The 27,745-nt window shown below is 46.4% G+C and overlaps 2 protein-coding genes across 3 annotated transcripts in view; one reads left to right on the plus strand and one right to left on the minus strand.

Moving 5' to 3' along the window:
* Nucleotides 1-8,258, plus strand: part of Psph (phosphoserine phosphatase) — a 21,827-nt gene extending 13,569 nt beyond the window's left edge. The window contains exons 4-8 of one of the 2 annotated variants that reach the window (XM_021187232.1): nt 2,365-2,523; nt 3,289-3,423; nt 4,348-4,493; nt 7,204-7,352; nt 7,857-8,197. In XM_021187232.1, coding sequence (XP_021042891.1) covers nt 2,384-2,523; nt 3,289-3,423; nt 4,348-4,493; nt 7,204-7,352; nt 7,857-7,964 — 678 coding nt within the window. In that variant the 5' untranslated portion in view covers nt 2,365-2,383 and the 3' untranslated portion in view covers nt 7,965-8,197. Of the gene's footprint in view, nt 1-2,364; nt 2,524-3,288; nt 3,424-4,347; nt 4,494-7,203; nt 7,353-7,856 lie in introns of both variants that reach the window. The other variant, XM_029533561.1, reaches the window with a different exon arrangement.
* A 6,427-nt stretch (nt 8,259-14,685) lies between these two features.
* The window catches only part of Nipsnap2 (nipsnap homolog 2), a 25,598-nt gene continuing 12,538 nt past the window's right edge, over nt 14,686-27,745 (minus strand). The window contains exons 7-10 of the mRNA XM_021186637.1: nt 26,479-26,510; nt 20,266-20,360; nt 18,671-18,754; nt 14,686-15,932 (exon numbers count right to left, since the gene is read on the minus strand). Of these exons, the coding sequence (XP_021042296.1) occupies nt 15,868-15,932; nt 18,671-18,754; nt 20,266-20,360; nt 26,479-26,510 (276 nt within the window). The 3' untranslated portion in view covers nt 14,686-15,867. The remainder of the gene's footprint in view (nt 15,933-18,670; nt 18,755-20,265; nt 20,361-26,478; nt 26,511-27,745) is intronic.

Here is a 27,745-nt window from a genome sequence, read left to right on the forward strand (position 1 = left end):
TTTTAGTTTTTCAAGACAGGGTTTCTCTGTGTAGCCCTGGCTGTCCTGGAACTCACTTTGTAGACCAGGCCAGCCTCGAACTCAGAAATCCGCCTGCCTCTGCCTCCCTAGTGCTGGGATTAAAGGCGTGCGCCACCACGCCCAGCTAAAAATCCATCTTTGAAGATAAGAGCTGAGTGAAGCAGATGGTGAAAGAGGTGGTCTTTGGTACGGGAGGGCTGCCATCTGTTTGAGCAAGGGGATTTTTTTTTTCCCTCTCACCCATTTAAGGCCTAAATCCAGCCATGAAGGATTTTCACTTTGGAGCCCTGGTTAAGAAGGGCTTATCAGCACACTTTTAAAATAAAGTTGAATGGATCCACGGCCGAGCTGGAGCCCAGTCTGCACCACAGAGGGCTGAGCAGCACAGAAACTATGGGTGGGCCCGGGCCTGTGTTAGAGCATAGTCTTTCCTGCCTGCACTCTCCCCAGCCCCCTGGACCCTGGCCTTCCCTTCCCCCAAAAGCCAGATGTGAAGGTTTCAGAGTCCAGTTCCCAGCAGTGACTTTTCTTTCTCTCGGTGAAGGTCTCATGTACACAGTTTACTCTGAAGGAACAGAGCTTAGCAGGCTGCTTTCCCTGTAGCCAGGGACTTTTTGTTTAAAGATTTATTTATTTTATATTATTTATATGAGTATTTGTCTGCATGCACAGATATCTGCACCATGTGCATGCCTGGTGCCATAGATCCCTGGAATTAGAGTCACAGACAATTGTGAGCTGCCATATGGGGGCTGGGAACTAAACCCGGGTCTTCTAGTAGAGCAGCCAGTGCTCTTTATCACTGAGCCGTCTCTCCAGACCCCCCATTTGTTTGTTTGTTTATAGACTAGTTTTACTGTGTAGCACCAGCCTAGCTTTGAGCTCATGATCCTCCTGCCTCAGCATCCTCAGTGCTGGGAACACAGGTGTGCATCACCAACTGCCTACCTATTTACTTACTTTCTTATTAGAGGTCGGATCTCTAGCCCAGACTTGCCTTGACCTTATTAACTCAAACTCATCATACACTTAAGGATAGTCCTTCAGCTCCTGGTCCTCCTCCCTATACCTAAGGATAGACCTTCAGCTCCTGGTCCTCCTCCCCTGCCCTCCCTAGTGCTGAGATTGCAAGCACAGGCGTGCACCACCATGCCCAGCATCTCTGAAATACTGGGAACAGCTTAAGGACATTTTGGTTTCCTCCCAGGTCCCATGCCTGACTTGGCTTCCTGTTCTCACTGGTTGGAGGCTCCAGGTCCTGTCAGTCATTCTGTCACTGTCTCCCTTCAGCTCTTACATAATGTGTCTTCCTGGCTCGCTTTCCCTCATTGTCCTGCTCAGTTCACTCACATGATGGATTTGGGGAACACCCTTGCTTGCTTGCTTGCGTTCTTGCTTTTTTCTTATTGTGTTATTGTGTGAGTGTGGGGGTCAGAGGAACTTTTTGAGATTCCTCTGTTCACCCCCACTGTGTGGCTTCCAGGCATTGAGGTTTGGCTGCAGGCTTCTTTCCCTGTTGATCAACTCTCCACTACCATTTTTGTTTGAGACAGGGTTTGGTGTAGCCTAGGCTGGGCCTCTATGTAGCTAAAGATGGTCTAAAACACACTCTCTCTCTCTCTCTCTCTCTCTCTCTCTCTCTCTCTCTCTCTCTCTCTCTCTCTCTNCTAAAACACACTCTCTCTCTCTCTCTCTCTCTCTCTCTCTCTCTCTCTCTCTCTCTCTCTCTCTCTCTGTGTGTGTGTGTGTGTCTCTCTCTCTCTCTCTGTGTGTGTGTGTGTGTGTGTGTGTGTGTGTGTGTGTGTGTGTGTGTTTATTGAGACAGGTCATTCTGGAACTCACTCTGTAGACCAGGCTGGCCTTGAATCTAAGAGATCAGCCTCCTTCTGCCTCCCAAGTGCTGGGACTAAAAGTGTGTGGAACTACTGCTCAACAACTATTTTTAAAAAATTATTGTTGCTATTTTCTATTTAGGTATGTGTGTGTGTGTGTGTGTGTGTGTGTGTGTGCGCACGCGCGCATGTGTGCCAGAAGAGGATTATGGATCCTTTGGGGCTGGATTATAGGTAGCTGTGAGCTGTCTGATGTGGGTGCTGGGAACTAGACTTGGGTCCTTTGGAAGAGCCACCGGCACTCTTAACCACGGAGCCATCTCTTCAGCCCCAACCGTGAACTCTTGCCCCTCCTGCCTCCACTCCTAAGAGCTAAGATCACAGGCATACACCACTGCTCCCGACTTAGGTGGTCCTGAGCGAAACTCAGGGCTTCGTATACGCTGGCCAAACACTACTACCGAGCCCCAGCCCCAGCCCCTTTAAGCTCATTTCTCTTTTTCCCTTATAGGAGGACAACTCTTCCCAGGATGGTCTCCCACTCAGAGCTGAGGAAGCTCTTCTGTTCAGCGGATGCAGTGTGCTTTGATGTTGATAGCACCGTCATCAGAGAAGAAGGAATCGATGAGCTGGCCAAATTCTGTGGGGTGGAGGCCGCAGTGTCTGAAATGTACGAGCTGTCTGTATTCCCTTTATGATGTGGTAAAGAGTTCACCTTTAAAAAAAATGACTGGATGAAAGGCTAGGTTCGGGTCTCAGTTCCTAGGTTCTGGTTTTGGCCCAGGGCTAAGACAAAGCAGTAGGCATTTCCTCCTCCCGCCGCCTAGAACTGACTTTGCTAGAGCACCATCTTCATTATCTATCTGTAAATATTCCAGCAAGAACAGAGGAAGCAAAACAGGGTTGTCTCTGCAGGTGAGACACATTCTTAGGCAGCCTGGGAAAATGATTAATCCAAGAAGGTCGACCCCGGGCTCTAAATGTCCAGTGCTTCCTGTCGTGGTTGAAAGTGCAGCCTTGCTGCTTCAGGCTAGAACCTTCTGTCCCTTCTCTTTGCTCTCCCCACTGTACAGCAGTGACACCTTCCTGAGTGACGGCCGTCACCTGCTCAGCTGCGTTTGCTGCAAGAGCTTCCAGCCTTTTCTCGCTCTCTCGGTAATAAAAAGCTCACAGTTTGCAAGCAAGGTGCTTGTGTATGGGATGTGTGGGTCCGCAGTACACGACGCCCAAGAGTCAGTGGGGTTCTCAAGCCAACCTCCTGTACACAGCACACAGCGTGTCTGTGTCGTCAAGCTGACCTCCTGTACACAGCACACAGCGTGTCTGGGTACCACCTTCTTCCTGATGGCTGTCACAAAGTCCTGGCATGGCAAGGCCAGTCAACTTCTCAAGGACACCTGTGATGGCTGGCCTGATCCTTGGGTCTTCCTCCTAGGACACGGAGAGCCATGGGAGGAGCCTTGCCTTTTAAAGACGCGCTCACTCAGCGCTTGGCCCTGATCCAGCCCTCCAGGGATCAGGTCCAGAGGCTCCTAGCTGAGCACCCGCCACATCTGACCCCCGGCATAAGGTAAGCACACTGGTTTCTTACCAGCTCGGGGCTCATGAGGCTCTTTCCTCCTGAGAGGATGCTATTGTTCCTGCCTCAATCATGTCTGCTCTTACTGTACCCTCTGGTCTTGCTCCTGTCTGTCCCTCCAGAACCCCTGCCTTCTCCAGGCCTCTCTAGGGTTTCACAATCTTAGTGTTGGTACAATGGTTACCTAAAGCAGAAAAGCTCCACCCATTAACTGCTAAGCTGAAAAATCATGTATAAAGCAGGGAATGGTGGTGCCCATTTGTAATTCTAGGACTCAGGGCCAGCCTGGGCTACAGAGCGAGACCTTGTCTCAGAACACACACACACACACACACTGGATGCCTCATGATATATCCTTGTACTCATAGCACATGGGAGGTGGGGGTAGGTTATTAGAAATTCAAAATAATCCACAGATGCATGAGATCCTATCTCAAAAGCAGCCAGCAAAACAGACAAGCCAAGAAAAAACTCAAGACCAGCGTGGTGGGTCATGTCTGAGATACTCGTCCTGAGGTGGCTGAGACAGGACGGCTGTTGAGAGTTCAAGGCCAGTCTGGTTACATAGCAAGAATCTGTCTTTAAAACAGCAGCTAACCAAATCAAAGGCAATGAAATACACAGCCACACAGCAATAGCAGCCTCACAATGAAGGAAAACAAAAGTGGGTGCGTAAAGGAAAAGGCATTTGATACTGAATGTGCACAGAGGTTTCTGGCCTTATTTGAATACACATAACCCAAACAAACAACATCCTCCCACCAATCAAACAAAAACCCTACAAACCGTTACTCCCACAGGTAGGATCCGTAGAGTCGGGCCCCAGCACTGGGTCCAGGAACGAAGACCCTAACGTCTTTTTCATGGTTCCTTCCTGTAACCGACGTGCTTGGGGTCGGGGGTTTCTTCCTGTAGGGAGCTGGTAAGCCGCCTCCAAGAGCGGAATGTCCAGGTGTTCCTCATCTCTGGTGGCTTTAGGAGCATCGTGGAGCATGTTGCTGCAAAGCTCAATATCCCAACAACCAATGTGTTTGCCAATAGGCTGAAGTTCTACTTTAATGGTAAGATTTGAATGGTAGTATATCCCCTCGCTTTTCTGTCCTACTATTTAATATTCTAGGTAGTGTCTGTTGGAATGTAACTTAAAGACTGGTGGTCCTGAAGTTAAGAGTTACATGAATTATAATAACAATAACATTATTCATCTTAAAGATTTACTTATTTTTATTTTATGTGCATTGGTGTTTTGCCTTCATGTCTGTCTGTCTCTGTGAGGGGGCCAGATCCCCTGGAACTGGAATTACAGACAGTTGTGAGCCATCATGTAGGTGCTGGGAATTGAACCCAGGTCCTCTGGAAGAGCAGTCCGTCTGAGCCATCTCTCCAGCCCCACATGAATTATTCTTTTAAAAGCATTTTTATGGGGGCTGGAGAGGTGGTTTAGGGGTCAGAGCACCAGCTGCTCTTCCAGAGGGCCCTGGTTCAGTTTCTGGCGCCCATGTTGGACAATCCACAACTACCTGTACCTCCAGTTTCAGGCCTCTGAAGGCACCAGGCACTCCTGTGGTGTATAAACAAGCATGCAGGCAAAATACACACATATAAATAAAAGGAAATAAATCTTCAAAACAAACCTATGTGACAAACAAATACCCTGGAGGCCAGAAGAGGGGATGAGTCTGCAGCTGGAGTGACAGGCTGTTCTGAGACACCTGACGTGGGTGCTGGGAACTGAACTCAGGCCCCCTGCAAGAGCTGTCTGCACTCTGAGCTGCTGGGCCTTCTGAGCGGCTCTTTTGACTGACCCTGTGTGCACTTTGCTGTTCCTAGCTCTGCAGGTGGGCTGGGCTTGCCGGCTGTCCTGGCCTGACTCTGCATACATACTGTCCTCCGTTTGCATTCTTCTCTTTCTGTAGCTGGAGCGGTTCAGTCCTGACAAGGAGTTGGGTTAGTGAGTTGCTGCAGGAGTTGGGTTTGTGAGTTGCTGCATTGCCATTGCCCTTGGGTCGCTATGCTTTACATCATCTCAGGAGGCTCCAGTTCTGCTATACTCTTGAGATGCTGAGGCAGGAGGATTTCAACTGGAGCCCAGTTTGGGATACAGAACAAAACCTTGTCTCTAAAATCCAAAACCAGGATGAGCCACGACTCAGTGGTTAAGAGTACAGGCTGTTCAGTTGGAGGACCTGACTTGGTTTGTAAGTAAAATATTGGTTGGCAGCTCACACTAGTCTGGATTCCACACATCTGCATTTACACACACACACACACACACACACACACACACACACACACACACAGACTATCTCTCAAAACAATAAAAATAATCATAAATAAATAATAAAATAAACAGCAAACAAAAGCACTCTTGGGCTGGGCTGGGGTCCTGTTGTAGAGTTCTTGCCCAGCCTGCCTGAAGCTCTGGGTTGACATATAAACCAGACAGGAAGCAGGAAGATCAGGAGTTCAAGGTCTTTGAACGTAGTATACATAGTAAGTTCGAGTATAGCCTGGGCTCTGTGAATCTGTGTATCAAAACACAAAAAAAGGGCTTTCGGCTATGTCATAGGGTAGCTGGTAATCTTTTTTTGTTTGTTTGTTTTTCCAGACAGGGTTTCTCTATGTAGCCCTGGCTATCCTAGAACTCAATCTATAGACCAGGGTGGCCTCGAATTCAGAGATCCTCCTGCCTCTGCTTTTCAAATGGTGGGATTGCACCACCATTCCCTCCTTGGGTAGCTGGTAGTCTTAAGATGAAATGAGGACCAGTGAGACGGCTCAACAGAGAAAGGCGCTCCCCAAAGCAGCCTGACTGGAATTCAGCTCCTGGAACCCACATAAGATGGAAGGAAGGACCTGACTGCTAGCTTGTTGACCCCCACACAAATGCACTCCAGGTCACTGATTGAAGAAAGCATGGTGTCTGGAAAGGGAACACACATGTAATCTCAGCATTTGGGAAGTAGGGGGAGGAGGATTAGCAATTGCAGGTCATCTTTGGCTCCTTAGGCTCCGTCTTTAAAAATAAAAACAAAACAAACTAAGACAACAACAATAACAAAAACCAAACAAAACCAATGAGTGGACCAGACCTGGGGACTCGTTCTTTACACCAGGAGGCCAAGGCTGGGGCATTGTTTCAAGTCCTACACCAGCCTGAGCTACAAAGTGGCACCTACTCTCAAATATACCAAACCAACCCCAAGCCCATTAGTGAATGTGTTTACTCCTGTAAGGATAGAATAAATTTGGAGCTAGGGATGGGATTCAGTTGGCAGAGTGCTTGCCTAAACCTGCAGTCTAGCCCTAGGTTCCATCCCCAGCCCTGCAACCAGGCACACCTGGGGTCGGGCGCTCCAGATGTGGAAGCTGGAGGAGACATACAAGGTCATCCTAGGACATAGTAAGTTCCAGGCTAGCCCGGTCTACATGAGATCCTGTTTCAGAAAAACAAAAGTGAGGATACGTTGGTGTTTCCTTTAGGTAACGTTAACAGTATATTAATGTGATAAGCTTATGTATTGCTATATTATGATGCTCTGCTATCTCAACAAAGTTTAGAATAGCTACACTGGAAGGCAGCTAATTGAACTGAAGGTGACCCCTAGAGCGACCTCCTCAGGAACAGGGATCATGTCCCATGCAGTGTGACTGTGCCAAGGGCTATTTCAGACTTACTATTGATATTTAAGTCCAGGTGTCAGTGGTATAAACACACTAGCTAAGTAAAAAATGCCTCTGTGAATCTAATCATTTTCCCCATCTCTTCAGGTGAGTACGCAGGCTTTGATGAGATGCAGCCGACAGCCGAGTCAGGTGGGAAAGGAAAGGTTATTCGATTTTTAAAGGAAAAATTTCACTTTAAGAAAATAATCATGATTGGTGATGGAGCTACGGACATGGAAGCCTGCCCTCCTGCTGTATGTATTCAAGAGTGTTTTGTTTTTTTAAGTTGGTAATTTTGTTTTCTAGGTCTGGCTGAAAGTTTATAACAAAAGTTAAATAAGAGCAGCTAAATATCGTGATAAGAATACAAAGCAACTAACAGACACTCAGTCTAGAATACTTACAAATAACTACCTTAAGTCAGTGTTGTATTGCTGTGAAGCGGCACCATGACCAAGGCAACTTAGGAAAGAAAACATTTCACTGAGGCCTGGCTTACAGTCTCAGACGGTTCAGTCCATCGTCATCGTGGCAGGGAGCATGCGGCAGGCAGGCAGGCAAGCATGGGGCTGGAGCAGTAGCCGAGAGCTTACATCAGCAAGTTGGAGGCAGAGAGAGTGAGACTGTGTGTGTGTGTGTGTGTGTGTGTATTAAGTATATAGGTAACTTTCCCTTGAGTCTATTTTATATTTATTTTTATGTATGTTTCTGGGTGTGCCGTTTTAAGACACTGATGCCCCTCCCCGCTCCCTTCCTAGGATGCTTTCATTGGCTTTGGAGGCAATGTGATCAGGCAGCAGGTTAAGGACAACGCCAAGTGGTACATCACTGACTTCGTTGAGCTGTTGGGAGAACTGGAGGAATGATCTTGACTTCCCGCTCACTCAGAACAACTGCACCCTCTCAAAGCTACACAGTTAGGCTCCTGGGAGAATCTAGGAGGCAGCTATTTTTTTCTACTGTAGTTCCAGTATTAATATGACTACTAATTACATGGAGAGTTTTATATTCTGAATTCTTTGTGTATATCCCTACAAATATTTTACCTGGAGCTTTCTGAGGTGCATAGTAAATTAAATACTTTTACTCTTGCAACATGGATTCAGTAGCTTTAAGTGGGTTTCTTTTTGGTATATAAAGAACATTTGTGCTGGGTGATGGTGGCCCACGTCTTTAGTCCCAGCCCTTGGGAGATCTCTGAGTTCAAGGACAGCCTGGTCTACAGAGTGAGTTCCAGGAGAGCCAGGGTTACACAGAGAAACCCTGTGTTGGGAAAAAAAAAAGTTTTTCAGAACAGATTTGTTCAATTCTCTGTTTTCTTTTTTGAGACAGGGTCTCATGTAGCTTGGGCTGGCCTTGTGTTCACAGAGATCCTCCTGTCTCCCGAGTACCGGATTAAAGGTGCCTGTCACCTCAGCCAACTGCTTTGTTTCATTTTGAATTCTGCCTCTTAGGAATTTCTGTGTCTAGTGTTTCAGGAGCTTGGAGTATGTAAGTACAAACCACCCCACGCTAGGAAGAGGGTTGTTGGGGTTCCTCCGTTCACAGCACTGACACATTGTCCTGACCCCACCTCATTCCTGGAAACCCTGGCTCAGAGGAGAGAGCATCCTTTTTCCCCTCACATTGGCTACGGTGGTACACACATGTAATCCCAGCACTTAGAAAGCCGAGGCAGGGGCCAGAATATGAGCCTATATCCTAGAAAAAGAACAAAAAGAATGTTACATCTTATTAATTAATTAATTAATTTTGTTTTGGTGGTGGTGGTGTTTTTTGAGACATGGTTTCTCTGTGTTGTCCTGGCTGTCCTGGAAGTCACTTTATAGGCTGGGCTAGCCTCGAACTCACAGAGATCTGCCTGTCTCTGCCTCCTGAGTGCTGGGATTCAAGGCATTTGCTGCTCTTAGAAAAGACCTGAGTTTAGTTCCCAGCACCCACAACTGATGGTTTATAACTATCTATAACTCCAGCTCCAGAGGGATCTACTGTCTCTGGCCTTCTTAGGCACCTGTGTTCATGTGCACAGACCCACTTGCAGAAACACACATACATACAATTGAAAATTAGTAAAAACAAACATTTTAACAAGTAACAATAGAAGGTTAAATAAAAGTATCAGTCTTTTAAAACAAATTTGATTTGGGGCCAAAAGTGATAGTCCCTGTCTGTAATCCTAGCACTAGGAGGCAGAGGCAGGAGGATTACTGGCATTAAGACCAACCTTGTCTGTTCTACAACCAGAGCCACAAACAAGACTGTCTCAAAAAACAAAACAGGAAATAAAGGCATGTGTATGTTTGAAACTTACATCTAACATACAAGGTTTACAAATCACAAAGAGAGAGAAACATTTTCCTAATAAGACAGTTCTTGGGCCTAAGGGATGGCTCAGTGGGTAAAAGGTGCTTGCTGCCAAATTCTGGCCATTTGAGTTTAATCCCTGGAGCTTACAATAGAGGAGCGAACTCTCTAAAAAGTTGTCTTCTAACCCCTACATGTGTGTTGTGGCTTGTGGACACCTGGCACCCAAACCACACACATACCACATTATACCACACACACACATACAAACATACACCACATACACGTACACAGGAATTACACACTGAGTTCCTTTTCACAGATGACGTGGGAAGAAAGACCCGAAAGGCTCATGGGTATTTGAAGCAATATGAAGATTAAAAGGATGCGAATGTTTACCCTCCTTGCTGAGAATGTAGGCAGAGGGGAAAGACATAGTTCAGGGAGACACAGGTAGCTGCCACTATTGGCTCATTAAGTAGGGAAGGCATATAAGGTTTGTTTTTGTTTTGTTTTGTTTTGTTTTTCCACTTGTGCTAAGAATGGAGCCCAGGGTTTTGCACTATGTAAGCCCTGGCCTGTGCCACCACCGCCCTAAAAGATTTGCACATTTGAGCTATGTACTCTCCACACCCCAGGGCATCCTTTATTTTATTTTAAATGATAGGGTCTGTGTGTCTCAGCTCCGTTCCCGAGGAGGACCTTAAAGTCCTACTCCTCTTGCCGCCACTCTCTGAGTGGTGGGGTCACAGGTGTGCAGCGACATGCCCTGGGTCACCTAGGCTGAGACTGAATGGAAAAGCTTCAGACACACCAGGCAAGCCATCTGCCACCTGAGCCCCAGCCCTAGCTTCTGCTGCCCGGAATTTAACTAGAGTAAATGATTTGAAAAAAAAAAAAAACAAAAAAAAACCATATATATAACTGAGCCAAATAGGTCAAAACATGCGTCCAATTACAAACTCAGTTGAAGGTGGCTGGGTATGCTACATGCCTGAAAACTTCAGCATTCAAGAGGCAGAGACAGGAGGACCAATATAGTGCGGCCCTGGCTCAAAACAAACAAACAATAACACCCCCCCCCAAAAAAAAACAACCCAAAACAACATCATAACCCCTGAAGTTCCTTCCGTAGGAGAGGCGTGGAGGAATATGTTTGGCGGAGGTCACACAGGCACCCCAACAACAAGGTCGTTGTTCCCCAGTTGTAAACGCTCCCTGGCAGTTCTCCTAGCTGTTGCTTTGTGGGTTTGTGCATTTTGACACAGCAAAATGGGAAGGACCAACCAGGCATGCTGGGTCTGGCAGAGTGCTACTACAAAGGGTCTTAGTTTTTGTTACTGCTTGGAGCACACAAGCCCGGGCAGAGGAGGAGGAGGTGGCCCTGCCGCTGGTTACAGGAGCCTGCTGTGACAGAGCAGTGACCTGCACAGGTGCATGCTGAATTTGCCCCAGAGGAAATCTGATAGAGATGTGATTGCGATTATGATCGGATGGAGAATAGTTTACAGTTCTGCCATTAATTCTGTGGGCCATAGGCTCTGAGCTCAGCTCCCCCCGCCCTCCCCACAGTCGTACAAGGCCTTCTTTGTTGTGTCAGGGGTGAATATGAATGAGGCAGGAACTGTACTGGCATCTTTTATGCCTTTCCAATTGTAGACTGGCTGGAAGCAGCCAGCAAGTACTTCTCCCAGAGGTGACACCCATGCGGAGATACAATAGCCTGGGTACCCAGAGCGGCAGCGGCGTTACATAGCTCCCATGTGGGGTGCCAGTTTTCAATCTGTGAAAAATGGTTTCTATACCCAGAGAAAGCTAAGGAATTGCAGTTTGTCTTTGTATTAAGTGGAAGCAATACAAACCCTTGTAGCTAGGTATAGTGGGATAGACTTGTAATCTTAGCACTCTGGGGCCTGAGGCAGGGGGATCTGGGGCTCCAGACAAGAGCAGGCTCTGACGCAAGTTACTGTATCAAAAAAAAAAAAAAAAAAAAAAAAAAGAGAGACGCAAGGGGACCTGGTGGTATATGCCTGTGGTCCCAGCAAATTAGGAGGAACAGGATTTTGAGGCCTGCCTTGTTGAGGTCAGCCTGCTCAGGCAGCATGAGACCCTGTCTCAACAGGGCCAGCGGGGCTGCTCAGTGGGGGAAGGGATCTGCCAGGCAAGCCTGGTTCGATCCTTAGAGTCCACATACAGGTGGAAAGAACCCACTCCACAAGATGGTCTTCTGATTTCATAAACGCGCACACATATGCCCCAACACACACACACACACACAAACCCAAACATTTTTCAGGGGTTAGAGCCACGGTTAAGTGCATTTGCTGCTCTTAAAGAGGACCCGGTTCCTAGCACCCACGTGGGGTTGCTTACAACTACCTCTAATCCAGTTCCAGGAGATCCAACACTATTTTCTGGCTTTTGAAGGCACGGGCAAGTATGCACTACACATACCTACATTCAGGCTCATGCGCGCGCGCACACACACACACACACACACACACACACACACACGAAGGCACAGGCAAGTATGCACTACACATACCTACATTCAGGCTCATGCACACACACACACACACACACACACACACACACACACACAGAGAGAGAGAGAGAGAGAGAGAGAGAGAGAGAGAGAGAGAGAGAGAGGCAAGGACGCGTGTCATGACTGAGCAGGTAAAGGCTCTTGCTGTCAACCATCAACCCCGATAACCTGACAAGCTGTTTGACCCCAGGGACCCACATGGTGGAAGGAGAGAACAGGTCCTTGCAGGATGTCCCCTGGCCTCCTCACACACACATGTGCACTCATATACAGACACAAGATACATTTTCTTTCTTTGTTCGAGATGGGGTTTCTCTGTGTTAACATCCCTGACTGTCCTGGAGCTCGCCTTGTAGACCAGGCTGGCTTGGAATCTACAGGGATCCACCCTCCTCTGCCTCCAGAGGGCTGTGGCATTAAAGGCATGTGCCACCACACCACCTCTGGCTATTTTTTTTTTTTTTTAAGGGTGAGGAATTGAAGGAGCTCATTTGGTAGAGGGCTTGCCTAGAGCACACAAGGCCCTTGGGATCCATCCCCAGCACCACAGAAGAGTAGATGAGCTCACACAGGCCTGTAATCCTAGCACTGGGTTTTATAAGAACCCTGGGGAGTAAGATGTCCTCCGTTGTATTAATGCGTTAATGCTGCAGCCAGCGTTAATAAGTATTAGGCTAGGACGGACAACCCTGGCTTAGGTAAATTGTTAACTCTAGTAATGCATTAGGGAATGAGCGAATGCCGTGGAAATCGCTTTGGCTCCGGATGTGACCTGTGGCAGTCAGTAAATAGTGAGTATATCTCTCCGTTGAAGACAGCAATTCTTGGACCGCTGATGTCAGGGCTGTAGGAATTACACAAGAAGTGTGAAATCACTTCGGAGGCTGTGAACAGAACTCACGTGACCTGTGGACGGGTCACCCACTCGTCCGAATGAATCTGACCATTAAGATTCTGAGGGCTGTGCAGGCAAAGGCACGCCTCTCTCTTCTGTCACCTAAGGTAGCCCCTTGAATCTCTGGAATCCCGCTCTCCCTGCCACCGCTGCTCTTGTGGAATGGGGGTATCCCTTCCTATCGTCCAATCATGGAGAAACACTTGTGGGGGGGGGGGAGGGGTCATCTGGAGAGTGGAGCATGGAGGAAGTAATGTCATGCTTTTAGTTATATGTTGCCATTTTTTGGAGACAGGCTTTCATGGAGCCCAGGCTGGCTATGACTATTAGGTAACCACGGCTGACATTGAAGCTCCAATCTCTCATGTATATGTACACTGCTGGGACTGACTGAACCTAGCTAGCGCTTGTGCATTGTGACGGTTTGTATATGCTTGGTCTAGGAAGTGGCACTATTAGCAGGTGTGTCACTCGGGGTGTGGGCTTTACGACCCTCATCCTAGCTGCCTGGAAGTCAATATTCTGCTAGCAGCCTTCAGATGAAGATGTAGAACTCTCAGCTCCTCCTGCACCAGGCCTGCCTGGATGCTGCCATGTTCCCACCTTGATGATAATGGACTGAACCTCTGAACCTGTAAGCCAGCCCCAATTAAATGTTGTTCTTATAAGAGTTGCCTTGGTCATGGTGTCTGTTCACAGCAGTAAAACCCTAATTAAGACATGCATGCTAGACAAACAGTCGACATATCAAGTAACCTCTAGCCCCAGCCCTGGTCTTTTTTTTTGTTTTTTGTTTTTTTGAGACAGGGTTGGCTCTAAATCACAGCAATCCTCCTGCCTCAGTCTCCTGAGACTGCCGGTATATGCCAACAGGTTTTTTTGCTTTTAAGAAAAAAGAAGACCAGGGCTGGTGAGATGGCTCAGTGGGTAAGAGCACCCAACTGCTCTTCCGAAGGTCCAGAGTTCAAATCCCAGCAACCACATGGTGGCTCACAACCATCCGTAACAAGATCTGACTCCCTCTTCTGGAGTGTCTGAAGACAGCTACAATGTACTTACATATAATAAATAAATAAATCTTTTAAAAAAAAAAGAAAAAAAAGACCAGTCGGGCAGTGGTGGCACACACCTTTACTCCCAGCACTTGGGAGGCAGAGGCAGGCGGATTTCTGAGTTCGAGGCCAGCCTGGTCTACAGAGTGAATTCCAGGACAGCTAGGGCTACACAGAGAAACCCTGTCTCGGAAAAAAAAAAAAAAAAAAGCTTATTGGCCAATCAGGAGAATCATTGCAAAAATGGGGAGGGGTTAAGGTGTGGTGGCTCATGTACCTGGGGAGGGAAGGCCAGGGCATACTGAGTGTTCTGAGCCAGCATGGGTTACAGAGTGACTCTTTTTCAAAGAAACCACACCAAATCAAACCAACTAAACAGCATGTGTTTTCTGCTCTCTGCTTATCTTCCTCCTGTGTTCATGGCCCCAGTACAAGTCCTCCGAAGCACAAGTGGCTTGTGTCACAAAGTGGCTCAGTGGGTAAAGGTGCCTGCAGACAAACATGACAGTCTGAGTTTGATCCCAGAGATGTGCATGGGAGAAGCTGACTCCTCCATGTTGTCTGGATTTCCATGCACAGTGTGGCTCCTGTGCCCCTTTCCCTGTACAACATAAATCACAGAGTGGTCCCGTGAGCTCCTTCCTGTACTGTGTGCGCATGTCACCTAGTGATGCCTGGTGGAGGATTTAGTTAGAGGCTGCCCTCCACTACACACTTACACCCTGGGTTCAAAAATGTCAAATGAGCTAAGTAAACAAACAAACAAAAAGGTCTCAATCATGCAAAACATGAAAATTAAGAGGATTTTATTTGCTTTAATATGTTCTTGGAGAAAATCATTCGCATGTAAAAATTAGACATCTGATAGGAGATTTAGTTATACTTTATTTTACACAAATCAATTTGTAGGGCAGACATAATTCTTCAGTTTAATGGGACTTTCACATGATTACAGTCACAAAATTGGCACACTATATTAAAAACAAAACCAAACAGGGGCAGACAGAATATGAAGGTTTATGCCAACTTAGACCTAGTGTGCACTGCCCTTGGTACAAGACTTGGAAGTGTCTGCTGGGAGCTTACCAAAATAGAACCAGAGGTCAGAGGTCACAAACGGTGGCTTAGAAAAGAAAAACCTCTTTTCCAAGAGCTACTTGTTTTATAGAAAAATATTGCAAATAAAATTAGTGCTAGTTGAGGTGTTTATTTCAAAATCTCATGTGGCGCACTGGTTCATGCCCACCCTTGGGACATGGTGCCTGATGGAGCCTGCATGGCTGGTCTGGTACAGGGTGACGACCGTTCCAGCTCAGGGTATAATACATCCCGGCCTCCTGACTGACTGACCAGAAGTCACAAAGTCATAGCATTCACAGCCATTGGGTACACTCATAATTTGTTCCTAGTTTGAGACTCAGAAAAACTGCCCAGGAAACATGACTTCATTTGTATTTCTTCCTGAAGGAAGGAAATTTGTAAAAAAAAAAAAAAAAATCTGTAATTATAAAACAGATTTCTTTTTTTAATAGCAAGAAATAGTAGCTGATTCTTTTTCATAGCTGGGATTTTTACTCAGAGAGAATTCAAACTTTAATTTTGGTTATTGAGACAGGATCTCACAAGGTCCAAGCTGGTCTGAAACTCTATGTAGCCCAGATTGGCCTAGGATTTATTGTAATTCTCCTGCCTCAGCTCCCTGAGTGCTAAACTACCACACCCGGCTTCAAATGATCCTGTTTTCCTGAAGGGCCGGAGGCTAAGGAGTGGTTGGTGAGCAGAGGCTGCGCTGCTTCTGTTAGTTCAACCCTCCTGAGTTCCCGTTGCATGATTATTAAGTTTTAAAGAAAAGAGCTCTTACAAGCTATGTACAGCAGTTTACACCTCGGCTTGCTTTCCACTCGGTGACTGGGTGAGATGAAATCATGACACGTATTCATCACAGGAATCTGCATAGGCACACGGAAGCGTCGTCACTGGAGTGGGGACGTCTTGAGCGGGATCATGATCCTGGACTCCATCTCCTGAATGAGCGGGACTGAAAAGAAGCCGGAGTTTATGTAAGACCCCCAACTCAATGTGGTTTCTTAGACCCCTAGAAACAAAGCCCAGCATAGAGTTCTTTGTTCTTTCGCCTTCAGCCTGAGATACTGGTGACCACTAAAACTGGCTCATCGCAATTGACCCACCCTGGCGCCTGACTCATTGNGNAAGNGACTAAGAATGTTTGCCAAAGATAGCTTGTAACTCTTCCGTAAGAGATGAGGTGTAACGCATCATCCCCACTCTTATGATGCTTAGCTTCCCCACCAAGAATGTTTGCCAAAGATAGCCTGTAACTCTTCCGTAAGAGATGAGTTGAAATGTTTACTCAGCTCCCCCATTCTTTGTGGACTTATCCCCCCCCCTTTCCTTATGGTTTTTTTCCTTTAAAAGCCCTCAATTGCAACAGCTGAGGATCGATCTCCTATGAGCTCGATTTCCCGATTAAACCTCATGCATATTGCATCAAGAATGGTTTCTCTCGAGTTATTGGGGCGTCATCTCATCCCGGGACTTGAGCGAAGAGGGTCTCCCCAGGAACAGGGGTCTTTCAGTTACTGCCCTGGCCTTCCCAAACCCACGGGGCAAAGATGGACACTGCGCCTGCTCACACCAGAAACCCTCGTACTGTTAGGAAGTGCAGAGTCTGAGCAACTGAGCCAGAAATCCCAACTCCACCACCAAGGATGCTACAGAAACTGAGAGCTGGCCGGCAGAGCCGCTTTTGATGGGAAATTAGAAGTCTTGGTTATGAAAAAAAGCGCTCTCTCAAAGGCTCTTTAAACTAAAATAGACAAACAAAAACCCAAATAACACTGGGTCTAAATGTATCCCACAGAAAAGTGAGAAGAAAATAAATGGAAAAGAAAAACAATTTTTTTTTCATTTGAAAACTTTTTAAAAACGGCTTCCGTGGACCAAATCACGCTCTGGAAGCTGAGGAGAAGCTTAGGGGGACCAGAGGAGCCACAGTGCTCACACCTGTCACCCAGTGTGGGAGGCCAGCCTGGGCTATAGAGACCCTGCATCAAAACTGTCACCCAGTGTGGGGGGCCAGCCTGGGCTCTAGGGAGAGACCCTGCATCAAAACTGTCACCCAGTGTGGGAGGCCAGCCTGGGCTATAGGGAGAGACCCTGCATCAAAGCTGTCACCCCAGTGTGGGGGGCCAGCCTGGGCTCTAGGGAGAGACCCTGCATCAAAACTGTCACCCCAGTGTGGGGGGCCAGCCTGGGCTNTAGGGAGAGACCCTGCATCAAANCTGTCACCCCAGTGTGGGAGGCCAGCCTGGGCTATAGGGAGAGACCCTGCATCAAAGCGACACGGGAATAAAACACAACACTGCGTACAGTCGCACGGTTGTTTCTTTTGTGACTGGAGCGGATCTGGAACCTCCTCCTGCACTCTCGGGGTGCTGAGTTAGCCGACCTGCACTAAGCCCAGCTCATTTATGAGATTTTATTTGTTTTTAGCTAAAAAGACAAGCGATTTCTACTTCTACTCTCCTGCCTTCTTAGTAAGTATGTAGCTTAAATACCCATCAGGGTTAACTTTATGCCAATCTCTGTGAATGTAAGGCCAGCCTGGTCTACACACGCGAATTCCAGGATAGCCAAGGCTACATAGGGAGACCCTCTGGGAAAACCAATCAACCACATTATTAACTTTCCGATTATGTTTGGTTTGGGGCCAGGTTTGAGCCACACTCTCAGAGAGGCCTAAGTTAATCATCACCGCTGTTATTCTTATTGCTGGCATTTGTTTCTCTGTAGTCCAGCTATCTTTTATGCTTAGCCTTCAAAATTTATATGCCACCATACTATTTACAAAACTATTCTTTTTAATTGATGTATTAAATGATTTGGGGGAACTGATGGTTTTAATAAAGAAAATTTTAGAAAAAAAAAGAAATATTCGTTCAAATAACAAAGAAACTAAAAAAAAAAAAAAAAAGTAATATTTGAAAATAATTAAGCTAGCCCAGTATGGTGGTGTCCTCCTTTGATCCCAGAACTTGGAAAACAGAGGCAGGTGGATCTCTGTGAGTTCGAGGCCAGCCTGGTCTACATAGTTAAGTTCCAGGACTAGCCAAGGAATAAAATAATTAACTTAAAAAAATTAAGCTATCCACATGTCTGAAAACTCTACAAGGCAATGTAATCAAATATTATGAAATATATGTAATAGAATCAATATTCTTATTTAATCTGTCCTCTGCTTTTAAAAAAATAATTTATTAATTATATGCATATGGGTGTTTTGTGTTTGTGTGTCTATACATTTTGTGCCCATAGAGGCAATAAATAAATAAATAAATAAATATAGCCCTGGACCTTTGACCTGGAGTTACAGAGAGCTGTGAGCTACCATGAGGGTGCTAGGAATTAGACCCAGGTCCTCTGAAAGAGCAGCCAGTCTTTCCAGCCCCTTTCTGTGCTTTTTTTTTTTTTTCCTTTTTTGAGACAGGGTCTGACTCTGTAGGCTAGGCTGGCCCTCTGCTTGTAACTTTCCTATATCAGTGCCCCAAGATGCTGGGATTACAGTCATGAGCTACCCTGCTGGGTTAAAGAATCAAGATTCTTAGTTTGAAACAAAGTCAGGTTAGCATTTAGGAAAAGACTCTGGTCAATCTCATGTCCTGCGAGCCTTGCCTTCACCCCCTAGCCCATCACGCCTGCACTTTCCCAAATGCACACTCAAGGCAGGAACCCGCCGCGGGGTCACTAACGGCTTACCGGTATAGTACACGAGCTCCTCCCAGCCATGCTTGTGCCAGGCTGCGTTCCGGATGTCCTCCCTGGTCTGAAGATCTTTATAAGCTTGAACAGAAGCACAGGAATGTGGTCTGAGTCAGACCCAAAGCCCACCTTCTAGAAGCGCAGTCCTCAGCTAGTCAGATAAACAACCAACAGCATCAGACTTCTTTTGTCTTTGCCTCTCAAGTGCTGGGATTACAGGCGCATGCAATAAGATCTGGGTAGAACATGAACTTTTGGTTTTTAAATTTGAAATTTGAATTTATGTGTATGGGTGGTTTGCCTGCGTGTGTGTGTGTGTATGTGTAAGTGCACTCTGTGCATGCCGTGGAGGCCAGAGGAGAGCCACAGATTCTCTGGCTCTGGAGTTACAGGTGACTGAGAGCCACTAGGTGGGGGCTGGTAAATGAACTGGGTCCTCCCCGAGAGCACCGGTACCCTTACCCAGTGTCATCTCACCAGCTCTAGAACACACAGTGGTTTTGTTATTTGTCTTCTGACGTTTGTTTGCAAATTCTATACCTTTGAAAGCTCTGAGCTTTGTGGGCCAAATCTCGTCTTAGCAGACAATGCTACATTCAGGACAAGGCTGAGTGGGGGGGGGGGGCTGGAAGGATGAAGGGTTACTGCTATAACCTATCATTAGCGCAGGGTTTGGGCTCTTAAATACCAGGCAAGCTCAGATGAGGAGAGCCCGGGCTGCAGCAGAGGTTTCTGGGAGGAATGAAGACTACAGAAGTGACCCTTTTTGCCTCAATGTATCTGCTGAAGCTTAGCTCCCCGCCATGCTACTGTGTAACCAGTCTGCACGATTTGTTTGTTTACTTTGATTAGCTATTTGTTTGCTTTCTGAGCAAGGTGAACCCAGGGCTTTGCACACTTTAGGCAACTGTCTTGCCACCGGGCCATACCCTTGCTTCTTTCTCATATGTTTACATGTATGCTTGTATGCTTGTGTGATGGTATGCCATGTGAGTGCAGGTGCCTGCAGAGGTCAGAAGGGCCTCAGACTCCCCAGAGCTAAAATTACTGCACTGGAGTTCTCTGAAAGGACAGTGAGTTCTTAATTGCTGCGCTATCCCTCCTGATCCTGGTGGTGGTTGATTTTTATATATATATATATATATATATATATATATACATGCAGTGGAACAGAGTTATATCTACCCTCCTGTCCCGCCCCCTCAATGCTCCATACCCTCCCCAGCAGCTCATTTTTCTGACCCTGGCTTGCTTTCTAGCTTAAGGCTGGTCTGGAACATGTTGTGCAGACTGTGCTGATGGTGAACTCTTAATCCTCCTGCCTCAAGCTTCCTGAGTGCTGGAACTATAGCCATGTGCTACTACATCTGACTTCATCCCAACCTGTCCCTGTTTATAAGCTGTGAATCCATCGACCCCTTGCTATTGGCCTTTTTCTAGATAGGCCAGCATTTACCACGCACCCGTGATGCTTGCGTTTCCCAAAGTGACCAAGGTTCTCAAGGAGTCCAGATTTATCCCACCGTTCCAACTTAACTAGTAATGAAGTCTTCAATCCCAGCAAATCACAAAAGAAGGAAAAATACACATACCCCAAAGATGGTGCACCATATATAGCTGCCCAATTTGAGAGAAGAATCCCCCAACTGCCTCATTACTGTCCTGTCTAAAGCGAATGGCCCGGGCCCTGTGAGAGAAGAGCAGTGTTCCGACGGTTAAGGAGAGTCAGGAGGCACTCGGGGGAGCTCATGCACACCTCCGGGGATCCCAGGGCTTGGAAGCAAAAGCAGGAGGATCTGCAGTGAGTTAGAGAGCAACCTGGGCTACACAGTGAGTCCAGGCTAGCCTGTGATATGTAGTGAGGCCCTTTCGAGACACAGCAAAGAATTAGACTGTGTTCTCCACTCAGAGCCAGCTGTTAGGAATGAAGACTGGTTTAGCATATGTCAAGTTATTAAATACAATCAACTTTTTATTTTATTTAGTTTTGGGGGGAAGTTAGGACCTTCTTCTGTACCCTGGGCTAGCCTAGAACATATATAGCCCAATGACCTGAAACTCATGGTGATTTTCTCCCCTCAGTACTTAGAAGGCTAATTATTTTTGTGAGTAGGTAATATTTAATATTGACTTCCCCAAAAATAAAAACAGCAACATAAAGCCACTTCTGCTTATTATTAGTATAATACTAATATATATACTTCTAACACTTGATATAAACAGGAATGGGAGGAGATGTGTTAAAAGGAACTGCTTCATGGCTAACTTTGCAATCTATGATAACTCTCCTCACAAGCTATGTCTGCTGGCGTAACGGTGGCACCAGTGTTATGGGACAATCGTCCCCTTCCTGGTTGGACTTAAGGCCTATTCCACAAGAGGAACCCACACTTGACACTACTGATGAGGACAGCCTCTACTACTGTTCTGTTAAGTGGACACAGCAATAGAATGACTTATGCCAGGTCCGTGGATCAGCGCCTCGCTCAACCCTCACCTGAGCTTCCCTTGTAGACGACAATGAACACAGACCCATGACTGGTCAACATGCTGAGAGTAAGGTGCTTGGGAGTGTCCAGCCCTATGGAGTCTCTATAACATAAACACCTCAAGGATCTGTGCACGGGGGGAGGGGAGAAAGACGGGGAGGTGGTGGTGAATGACTTCAGGGAAAACGTTTCCTAGACATAAATTGGAAATGCTTGTACGAACTCACAGAGACTGTGACAGCACAAGGTCTGCAAAAACTCAAGGCAGACAAAAGCCCGGCACGACAGAGGGGAGGTATGTGAGTCCCGCTCCTAGCTGAGCAGTGGCTGACACTGATGGCTGCTGAGAGAAGGAGTCAGTTTTTTAAGCCTCGATAAGAGGCCAGTCTGGCCTACAGAGTGAGTTCCAGGATAGCCAGGGCTACAGAGAGAAAAACTCTGGATTGTGCTTCAGAACAACTAGTGGGGCGGGTGTGGGTGGGTGGGAGGGGCGGGAAGAGAGAGAGGGGAGGGAGGGAGAGACAGAGATGCTTCATTAGAAGAAAGGGAGGAACCTTCGATACACAGCACCCAAGATGCCAAAGGGCAGCATATCTATGGGGGACCCCGTTGCTGTGTACTGAGACAGACAGAAAGGGTACACTTTCACAGCAGCAAGAGACTCGGGCCTTCTGGAAAGCTAGCCATGGGGTCCTGTAAGGAGGCCCTTTCCTGGCAGCATGATCTGCGCTGCAGTCAGGACTCTCACTAGTACAGATGAAGCTGCCAGCAGCTTTTTATCTTGCCAGAGAGACCCATGCACTGTGGTTCTCATAATGCACAGGAAGTGCAGACACGTGGGCTACTGATGCACACAGCACAGAGCCAAGATTGAAATGGCTTAAAATGGGCATCTGGGGTCTGCAGAGGCGGCTCAGTGTGTCCAGGCTGCTCTTCTAGAGGACCTGAACTTTGATTCTCTGTACCCCTGTCCCCGGGCTCATGACCACCTATACCCTTAGCTTCAAGAAATCTAATGCCCTCTGCTGGCCCCCACAGGTACATGCATGTGCACGCACAGACACACATGTAAAACTGATAAAAACAAATCCTTAAAAAAAAACCCAAAAGCCCCATGAAACCAACCAACTAACTAATCCTCTTCCTTTTCAAAAATTTAACACCTCAGGCTGGACAGGTGGCTCAGTGGTTAAGAGCACTGGCTGCTCTTCCAGAGGTCCTGAGTTCAAGTCCCAGCAACTACATGGTGGCTCACAACTGCCTATAACTCCAGTTCCAGGGGATCTGACACCTTCACATAGACACATATGCAGCTAAAACATGAATGCACATGAAATAAGAATAAATAATTTAAAAAATTTAACACCTCAACATTTTAACACCTTGAAAAAAGCATCAGGGGCTGGCGAGATGGCTCAGTGGTTAAGAGCGCTGACGGCTCTTCCAAAGGTCCTGAGTTCAAATCCCAGCAACCACATGGTGGCTCACAACCATCCATAATGAAATCTGATGCCCTCTTCTGGAGTGTCTGAAGACAGCTACAGTGTACTTACATATAATAAATAAATAAATCTTTAAAAAAAAAAAAAAAGAAAAAGAAAAAAGCATCAGTCTTTTTTAAAAAAAAAAAAACAAAAACTTAAACATCGTCTTCTATTGGTGCCAGCCACATTCAGTGAGACCATCTAAAATCTTGACAATGTTAAAAATGTATTTTTCCCAAATTCAATTTTCTACCATCTCAGATAAAAATGAAGGCAGGGTCTTCAAAGAATGTAGCGATCTCATCCCCACAGGAGAGCAAAGCTGGGGTCTGTCCAGGCATCCCTGCCGTGGATTCCCCAGGGCATCCATGATACTACCCATGGCTCTGACCTGGTCTCAGGCACACAAAGGGTTTAGCAGGGGTAAAGTTTGGGGAGACAGATTCATCCTCATTTATTTAAATGATCAGGACTTGGAAAAATAAGCTACTAACATCTACTATAAGAAAAATAACCCTTAAGGGTCAGGCTACTTTAATTTTTTTTTTTTTTTTTTAGATAGAGGCGCAGGCTGGCCTGGAAATCATGATTTTGTATGAACTTGCTAAATGCTAGGACTACAGGTATATATCACCATGCCCAGGGAGGACTAAGGTTCTCCCCCTGGTCTGACCAGTGCCTTTTCTTAATGGTGGGAAGCCTTATGTACTGAATGCGAACACTAAAGGGACTCAGAACCAGAGGAGTCCCTATTCCGTTAGTGACTAAGGCAGCCTGCTGGAGCCCACTTTGTACACCCCAACTCTCCTTCATGTAGACGAGCCTCCTAAGCGTGACCCCACCAAAGCTTCCAGTTTCCTCTGCCAGGAATGACCCATGGATTATCCATAAATTATAGAGACACCGTCACAAAAATTACAAATATGATCAATTATCTCAAATTAAGGAAATCAGTCAAACTGCGCACTGCAGCTGCTGAGGGGGGAGGGGAGTCTCCCGTTGAGTGCGATAAGATATTCTGGATGATTCATTTCATTCTGGAGTTTTCCAATTTGGTTTCGGGAGGCAAAGAAAATATACTTGCCATAGTCTGGTAATAACGACAAACGTGTGCCGCAGAGGAGACCACCATCTTAATAGTTACCCTATGCACAAAATATAAATCAAATGCTGAACCTGCTATACAGAAAGTTTAACATAGCCAAGTAACCTCAATACGTCCTGTGGCTACTCTGTGAGTAGAAGTTAATTAGTGTCATCGCAGTGCTGTGACCATCTACAGTTACAGGGTGAAACATTGGTCCTTAACCCGCAGGGAACAACCCCTTTGGTGGTGCTGGTGGGTCAAATGACCCATTCATAGCGGTCACCTAAGAGCATCAGCGGACACGAAAATCTACATTACAACTCATAACAGTAGCAAAATTAGTTATGAAGGAGGAATGAAAATAATGTCACGGTTGGGGGGGTCACCACAACATGAGGAACTGTAATAAAGGGTCACAGCATTAGGAAGGTTGAGAGCCACTGGCATAAAATGCACAGCTCAAAAGCATGAACAAACCCCCTTGATAAAATGGTGCCTATCATAGTATATAACCAAATATACTATGAGGCATGGTCTCAGAAGCCTGGGCTAGACTCAAACTTGCTATGTAGCTAAAGATAGCCTTGATCTCCTGATCCTCCCGCCTCTGCCTCCTGGATGCTGGGAGCAGTGTGTGCTACCACACCTAGATTGGTCAAGCTTTTGCACAGAGCTTAAGAACTTGTGCCTAGATCAGATGCATACACACTTTCCCTAAGCTTTTATCTAAGGGCTTCACACTTCTGTTCTTGCATTTTCAAAAGTTGTTTATTTTACCCGGATGAGTGTTTACACACAAGGATGTTACGTGCACTGTGTGTGCACAGTGCCCTCAGAGGTGAGGAGAGGGCAGCAGATACCCTGGAACGGGAGCTACAGACCGCTGTAAGCTGTCATGGGTGTCAAGAGCCCAACCTGGGTCCTCTACAAGAACAGCAATTGTTCTTGAGTTTCAACCTCTTGAGTTTCTTTGTTTTTGTTTTTTCATGTGAGGCAGGACTGTAAACTCAACCGTTCTCGTTCTCTCTCTCTCTCTCTCTCTCTCTCTCTTTCCTTCCTCCCTTCCCTCCCTCCCTCCCTCCCTCCCTCCCCCCTCTTTCTTTCTTTCTTTTTCACATACCAAGATTCCCCAGCAGCATCTTTGGATGAAATAATTCTCTTCCCTCACTGAAGGAAGATTTACCTTGGCATACTTGTCCATAAATGAATCAAGTGTTATTATCTAGTTCTTTAGTTCTGTAACACTGATCTATACGCCAAGACTATACTGTTTTCTTTTAAGATAATGTCTTCCACTGTATCCCAGGCTGGCATCTAAGCTGTAGAACCCTTCCTGCTTCAGCTGCCCGCGTGCTAGCATCACAGGCAAAAGGGCACAGCAGAGGGCTTACAATACCAGCTTTCAGGAAGAATGGTCGGGCTTCCTGCTTTGTCCATCTAAGCTTGCTCTGCTACTTGAATATTCAGATGACAAAAGAAAACAAAACGAAAAACCAACCAAACAAAACCAACTGTTTCATCAATGCCAACTGCCCTGTTAGTGTAAAACCCAGATTCATAGGGAGTCAGCTCCCCAAGAAGGGCATAGGTTAGTTCAGAGTACTGGGACTTTGCTTGCAGGCCCTTCTGTTGAAGAGCTGTATGCTGAAGTGGTTTGGACTGAGCAGCACAAGAGTCTGGTCTGGGAGTCAGAGCTAAGCAGCACTGCCCATGTGTTAATGTGTGGTTGTTGCTTTTCTTGAGACAGGTAGCGTCTTGCTATGTCTCGTGATTGTCTCACTTTAGCCTCCTAAATGGTGGGATTATGTGTGGTGTTTGGCTTGTGTTAGTAATTATGGAAACTTAGGTATAAGAACAGAACGGGGATCCATTATATTGTTCTCTCAAGTCTTGCATGTCTAAACTAGGGCCAGCAAGACAAGTCAGGGTTAAAGGCACTTGCTGCCAAACTCCATGGCTGCCCTGAGTCTCATCCTTGGGATCCCAGATGGCAGGAAAGAGGCAACCCCTCAAAGTTGTCCTGACCTCTACAATCACCAAATGCCTGACCCATAGACAAGCAAAAATGTCAAAAGAAAATTAAAGAAAACAAAGCAGATAGAGGCTGGAAAGATGGTTCAATGGTTAAGAACACTGACTCCTCTTCCGGAGAACTGAGGTTCAATTCCCAGCAACCACACAGTAGCTCACAACTGTCTGTAACTGAAAGATCAGACGCCCTAACCAGGGATACATGTAGGAAATACGCCAGTGTAGTTAAGATAAAGATAAATAAGTTATGAGAAAGTGCAGCACCAAGACAGGGCATTACGGTTTTTTGTTTGGTTTGTTTACTTTTTTTTTCTTCTGTTTTTTTTTTCCCCCTTCCCTTTTGCTCCAGCCCCGCTCTATTTGTTTCTCATTAAGGATGGTTGTGAGCCATCATGTGGTTGCTGGGATTTGAACTCAGGCCCTCCAGAAGAGCAGTCAGTGCTCTTAATCATCTCTCCAGCCCCTTGTTTCCTTTTTTTAAACCTAAGGATTTACCACATGAAGCAGGTATTGTGGCACACGCCTGTACATCAGGAACCTGGGAGGTAGAAAAGGACAAATCAGGAGTTCAAGGCCTGTCTTGGTTATACAGTGAGTTTGGGATATAAGACTGTCTCAAAAAAAAAAAAAAAAGCAACAAAAAAAATCATTCATGATATGGCTTGAAATAATCTATTAACGAGACCAACAGACTCAACCCTGTAACATACTTACCAGTAATTGCCCCACTCGATCATCGTTCCTGGCTGAAAGGGAAGTTAGATGTTGGTTAGTTCTATCTAAAAAAAATCATAGGGAGCGGGCGTGGTGGCGCACGCCTTTAATCCCAGCACTCAGGAGGCAGAGGCAGGCGGATTTCTGAGTTCGAGGCCAGCCTGGTCTACAGAGTGAGTTCCAGGACAGCCAGGGCTACACAGTGAAACCCTGTCTCGAAAAATTAATCAATCAATAAATAAAAACCAAAAACCATAGAACAGGAACAAAACTGTGTCTGTGCTGTGCTCCTGTCCTGTGACTTAATTTTATGGTGTCATATGAACAGACAACGTACGTACAGTGCAAGGGTAAGCCATCCTCACTAGTGATTCAACCACTGTTAGTCCATCTCTACTCTGAAAGACCTCCCTCCATCTTCCCCTGCACAAAGATCATTATTGGGCCACTCCTTAACGCTGCTGCCGCTGGAGGCTGGGGGGGTGATCAGTGTGCACAGGGGGATGGTGGTCAATAGATACAGCGAACCATGGTTTCTCTCTTAAGTACAATTAGAGGCTGCCAGGAAAGACGAGGCTGTATCTAGGTCACTCATTTTTAAGTTTTTATTCAGTTCTTTTCTGTTGTTCTGAGCCAGGATTTCTCTGGGTAGCCGTGGCTGGCCTGGAACTTGCTATATAGACCAGGGTGGCTTTGAACTCAGAGAGACTCGGCACTCTAGGGCAGCTGCTATCTATTGTGCCTGGCTCTGCACGTGATGTTTTTCGTCTTCAAAACCAGAACGTTACCTCGAGCTGGGGATGCAATGTCGCTCAGGGACAGTGTCTGCCTGTATGTGCTGGGTGTAGTGGGCTCACCCGTGATCGCAGTGTTCAGAAGGCAGAGAAGTAGGAGAACCAAGAGTTCAGGGCTATTGCAGAGACCTGAAGGACTAGGGTTGGGGGAATGCCCAGGGGGGCCCACTCGTTCAGAGGAGAAGGGGAGGAGGGATGGGGAGAGATTGTAGGAGGGGTGATAGGAAGGGACAATGAGTGGGATGTAAAAAATTGAATAATAAAAAAAAAAATCCAGGCCTATCCCTGGCCACATAGAGTTTAAGGCCTGCCTCAAAAAGCAAGTTATTTGGAAAAACATCAAGTAATAAACATTATACATAATGACTTAACTACAAAAGAACTTAACAGAAGAGAAGGGATGGGAAAGAGGAAAAAAAGTCAAGCAAAAAAGACTTGATGGGGTGTGGGGTGTGGGGGTGTGGGGTGTGGGG

Source organism: Mus pahari, chromosome 23 (genome assembly GCF_900095145.1).
Source record: "Mus pahari chromosome 23, PAHARI_EIJ_v1.1, whole genome shotgun sequence".
NCBI classification, from domain to species: Eukaryota; Metazoa; Chordata; class Mammalia; order Rodentia; family Muridae; genus Mus; species Mus pahari.